The following is a 5,606-nucleotide window of genomic DNA, read 5'->3' on the forward strand; positions in this document are numbered from 1 at the left end:
TGTGTGTGTGTGTGTGTGTGTGTGTGTGGCCAGCTCAGCCCACCAGGGGGCGGGGCTGGCTGGCATGTGGTGCTGGGGGATTGAACCGCGGTCCCTGCGTTTTGCTAAGCTTGTTCTAAGTAGGTGCTTTAGACCACTGAGCCATCTCACCAGCCCCTGTTTGTTTGTTTTTGAGGCAGAGTCTTACCATGAGGTTCAGGGTAGCTTTGAATTGGTGGTTATCATTCTGCCTCAGCCTCCTGAGTCCTGAGAGTATAGGCATATGACTGTTCTGGCTACATCCTGTTTAGTTTTGTTAAAACAACCTTAGCTGAATGTAGTGATAGTTGAGGCTGGCCTTGAGCTGAATACATAGCCCAAGCTAGCTTTTTTTTTTTTTTTTTTTTTGCTATCCTTTAACTCAGAGTGATCTTTCTGTCTTAGTCTTCCTAGTAGTGGGATTATAGGTGTGCGCCATTATACCTGGAGAGTTTTTTATTTTTATTTATTTAGAGTATTTTTATTGTGTATTTAGCTTTCTTATTTTTTTTCCATGCTGGGTATTGAACTCAGGGTCTTGTACATGGTAAGCATACACTGTACCACTGAAGTTCCAGCCCCTGCCACTTTTTTTTTTTTTAAATAACATAAACAGGCAGCATCCACAGCATTTATTTCTCCCACTTCTGACAAAGCACTTTCTTTATTTAATAGAAATTGACATCTTTGTCTTTGTTAATTAGAAAAACAGTCTGTATTAGGCCTGGTGGTATATTGTAATGCCTGTTACTCAAGAGGCTGAGACAGGAGGATCAGAAGTTTGAGGCCAACCTGGGCAACTTAGTCAAAACTCTTAAAATTTCAAAAGGGATGAAGATGTATTTTAACAGTACAGTGCTTGCCTAGCACATTAAGGCCCAGAGTTGAAAAAATTTTAAAAAAGAAAGAAAATAATAAACTGTTTGTTTTCCTTCTCTGCTCCATAACGCTTAGTTCTTTTTTTTGGGGGGGGGTGGAGGATGGATGGAGGGAACTGGGCATTGAATTCAGGCTCTTACGCCTGTCAGGGAAGTGCTTATTCTACTGAGCTATCTCTCTGGCCCCCAAAATGCTTACTTCTTAACTGAGTAAAAATATAAAAATTGTACAATAACTATGTTTTTGTGCCAGAAAGTCACACTTTTTCACTGAATTTATTGATTCTAAGTTTTTTGTTTCTGTCTTGCTTTCATGGTCAACAACTTTGAAGCAGAAAAAATTACTGGATATGCCTTGTTCATCAGCCCTGGCCTGAATAGTGCTAACTGCCTAATGAATATTTACTGGATGACATAGCAAAATATCACATCTAGTAAACTTGAAGTAAATGTTAAGATATGAAAATTAAATAAATGTACTGTAAGACTTGGAAGCAGGGGGATTTGTGTTAATTTTGAGTATGATTTATAATACTGCAAACATAAATACATATCCATTAGGCACATTTCTGTGTTTCCACAGTGAAGTGATAGTCAGCTTTTTCAAATGTCCAGCTTTTTACCCCACATAATCTAATTTTGGTGTTAATTATTTTGATGCAAACAGTAATGTTATGAACTGGGTTACAATATCAAGCAAGCTGCCGAACCACTAAAAACTTGGAGATGCTTAGGCTATCCTGATTGGTCCTCTGCAATATTGTGTAGGAGTTAGAGTTTGGCTAGTACATGACCTCATTATCTCATGATTTTCAAATCACCTAAGTAATGAAGAAGCAGATATGTCTGGTAGAGCTTGGCACTGTGTAGAGAGAAAAAGAACGCTGCTTGCAGAGTGGATTTAAATTTATTTTTTCCTTGTTTAATCTTATATAGAACATAGGTCTGAACAGGGAAGTATGCAAGTGCTAGAGGTTGATAGTACAATGGAAAACCTTTGTTTCTTACTCTAAACCTCAGTATTTCCTAATGCTATTTCCACATCGCATTTAGTAACCCTAGATAGTTCTGTTTGGGACAATTTGGCAGATATTTAGGATTGCCAACTATGTGGCAGTCCCTGTCCTAGGTGTTATAACTATAGCATGTAAAGCTCCTATTCCTGTGGAACTTCAGTTTCAATGGGAGCAGATATCTATGATGTCAGGTGGTAAAGAGTGTTTGTTTAGGGCAAAGGGTACAACTCAGTATAGTGCTGCCCTAGCACATGAGGCTTTGAATTCAATCTCCCACCACCACCATAAAAAAGAAAAAAAGTTAATTGTTCTAGGTATTTCTTTTTACTTTTCTTTTTTTTCCTTTGGTATCAGAGATTGAACTCAGGGCCTTGTACTTGCCAGACAGGCACTTATGCCACTGAGCTATCTCCCTGGACCTGTTTCCGGTATTTCTTGTAGCATAACAAGCTACCCGCAAGTTGACAGGAAAAAAAAATGTATTTATATACAATGGAGTACTACCCTTCCATAAAGAAGGATAATCTTGGGTCATTTGTAGGAATATGGCTGCACCTTGAAGTCACAATGGTAAGTGAAGTAAATCAGACATACAAGCTTAACTATCCCATGGTTTCTCTTAGATGGGAAACCCAAGATATAAAGAGAAAAAAAATAGATAATAGAGCTCTTTTGTGAAAGGAAAGGAGTACAAGAAATGAGGGAGGGGGAAATGAGAGGACAAGGGGGTGAAAAAAGAGCTGAGATGTATTATATATATGTATTAACTGTCCACAAGGAATGTGATCATTATGTACTAGTAAATAATAAAAATTGAGGGGCTCGGGAGATGGCTCAGTAGAATAAGTGGTTGCCTGGCAAGCGCAAGGGCCTGAGTACAATCACTGGTCTCGCAAAAAATAAATAAATAAATAAAAATAAAAAATATATATATAATAATAAAAATTGAACAGAAAATAAAGTCAAACAATTTCTTCCAATTTGCAAATGAGAAGATTTGGACCTAGGCATAGTTCGGATGCTTTCCCCCACGTGACACCTTCTTCAAAAACAAAACTATTTTATCCTCTCAATTCTGTGGTTGAAAAGGGCTTTTTGGATGGCTCGTGTTTGGTCTTTCTTGGAGTTGGTCATTGGTTGCTGGATCTGGAATTTCCCAGGCTGGCCCAGTCTTGTGCTGTCAGCTGGCCTGATTGTGGTATGGTGCTCAGCTGGGCCTGGTTCTTTTCTACTGTGCTTGTGTGTGGCTGGCTGCTTGCAGCACAGTGCATAGCTTCCACAAAGGAGTGCTGCAAGAAGGCTAAGGGAGAAGCTGTAGATTTTTGAACATGTAGACTGGAGTTATAGGATTTCATTTTTACTGTATTTTATTGGTCAAAATAGTTCACAGAGAAGGGGAAACAGATTACCTTGGTGGTGGCAAGATGACACTGCAAGAGCACATGGGATAGAAGACATTGTTTTGGATCTGTGGAAATGCAATCCAATGCTATGAAAAAAATTAAGCAAGTTAGTGGAGTGATAGAGGAATAGGGCAGGAGGGACAAAATGTGCAGTATAGGGATTTCGATGGTTTGTGTTTAGATGTTGCCTCCCAAAGTGTCATGCAGTTTTTATGTATGTATTTAGATATTGGGGATTGAACTTGGGACCTTGTGTTTGACAGGCAGGTGCTTTCACTACTGAGTTATATCCTAGGCCCCTTCTTCATGCCGTTTTAGAGGGGCCTTTTATGGTGGTGCTGAATCTAGAGTGTGTGATTTGTTGGTAGAGCAATGCTGGGATTAATGGATTAAGGTGAATGATTGCTGAATCAGTCCACTGATTGGATTGGCACCACCCTAATCCCAGCAGCCTGGCAAGGAGACACTGTGAAAGGTTGGTTGTTGATTTTGCTGTCTTCTTCTGCACTGAACTGTTGCCCCTCTGCCATGTGCCACCCTGCCTTGGAGCCAGCCAGTTATGGACTCAAACCTCCACAAACTGTGAGCTAAATAAACCTTTCCTCTGGTTAATTTTGGGTGTCAAGTATTTGTCCCAGCAATGAGAGAAAAGTTACAAGGATTCAAGGAAAACCTTCCTAGAGAGACAGCATTGTAGATGCCATATGGAAATTAGTGTAAACCATGAGTATCATAGGAAGAACATCCAGGCGGAGCTAGCATACTGGATGCACAGAAGGTCTGCGGTGGGAGAATCTGCCACTCAGAATGGGGAGGATGGGAGTTGTGCATGTGACTGAATGGAATGATGACCAGAGAGTGGTAGGGCACTATCCAAGGGGAAGAAAGAAATACAGAATTATCTGAGTAAAATGGAAATCCATTGGAAGAGTCTGAGTACAGATTATGTAATTTAATTTAAAATTTAAAAAGCCTGCTGGGGCTGGCCAAATAGCTCAGCAGATTGCAGCACCTTGCAGGCTCAGGGGCCTGGGTTGGATCCCCCAGCCTGCTGTGCCGGCCCTGCCCCCGGGGCGTACTGAGATGCAGTTGAGCCAGGGCAATTGAGACTGGGCGTGGTGGCGCTTGCCTGTAATTCCAGCTCTTGAGAGGGTGTAAGCAGGTGGATCACTTTAAGTCCTATGTAGTAGTGAGACCCTGAACACCCTGTAGACCCTTCCCTAAAATAAAATAAAAAAAAATTCAGACCCAGTCAGGCACAGGATACCAGGATTCCCCAGCTCCACATGCCTTACCAGACCCGCCCTTAAAGCAGCCTGAGCCAGCCCCCCCCCCAAAAAAAATCCTTCTAAAAAGCCTCCTGGTGTGAGAATTCTTGGCTACTATTTTTGAGAATAGATTGCAAGAGGACAAGAATGGAAGTAGAATGGTTGGCGACATAGCTTGGCAGACTCCTCTGCTTAGGCAAGTGCAGAGACTGGGGTACAGTCCCTGGTATCCTGGTACAGAATGAATGCCGGCCCCACCCTTGGGTGTGCTGAGCCCTTGACCTAGTCTGGGTGTGGTCACACATGCCTGTGATCCCAGCACTTGGGAGGCTGAGGCAGGAGGATCCTTGCAAGTTTGACTAGCCTGGTCTACAAAGTGAGTTCAAGGCCAGCCTGAACTGCATTGTGAGCCCTTGCTCAAATAGAACAACAACAGCAAAAAGAAAGTAGGGAGACAAGTTAGTAGACTAAGCCATGTGAGAGATGAGAAATGTGATATGTAATGAGAAAGGATAAGAAGTTGGATATATCTCAAGGTAAGACAGTTTGTAGGTGAGGGTGGATATGGGGTACAAAAGAGGGATCAAGAATGAATCTCAAAGCTTTTTTCTTTCCTGTTAATTTTTTTAACCTCAAAGCTTTTGCCCTGGGCACTTGGAAAGTTGAAATTGACATTTATTGAGATGGAAATAGTGGTGTATGTGTGGGGGTGGGTGGGTGTGGTAAGGATTATGCAGGATTTATAATTTTGGCTATATTGATGATAAAAATGATATCTGGGGAAAAATTACTAAATGTTACTTCCTTATTGCAGGTGTGACGTTGGGTGCTTCAGATCTGGTCACTATGGTACGAGAACGAAAATGCATATTGTGCCACATTGCATACAGCTCAAAAAAGGTAATAGTGGAAGAGGGAGAACCTGAGGCTTTGTGACCAAACTTTTTTTTTTCAGTACTGGGGAATAGATACTCCTGCCTGGTCTATTTGCTTTCACAGTAGTGCTGCTAGCTTAAATACGGA

General features: G+C 41.4%; 1 protein-coding gene across 3 annotated transcripts in view; it reads left to right on the forward strand.

The window, feature by feature from the left end:
• The window catches only part of Znf106 (zinc finger protein 106), an 86,416-nt gene that overhangs the window by 10,167 nt on the left and 70,643 nt on the right, over positions 1 to 5,606 (forward strand). For all 3 annotated transcript variants that reach the window (XM_023711180.1, XM_023711182.1, XM_023711181.1), the window contains exon 2: positions 5,398 to 5,483. In XM_023711180.1, coding sequence (XP_023566948.1) covers positions 5,398 to 5,483 — 86 coding nt within the window. The remainder of the gene's footprint in view (positions 1 to 5,397; positions 5,484 to 5,606) is intronic.

Source organism: Octodon degus, unplaced genomic scaffold (genome assembly GCF_000260255.1).
Source record: "Octodon degus isolate 3935 unplaced genomic scaffold, OctDeg1.0 scaffold00002, whole genome shotgun sequence".
Taxonomy (NCBI): domain Eukaryota; kingdom Metazoa; phylum Chordata; class Mammalia; order Rodentia; family Octodontidae; genus Octodon; species Octodon degus.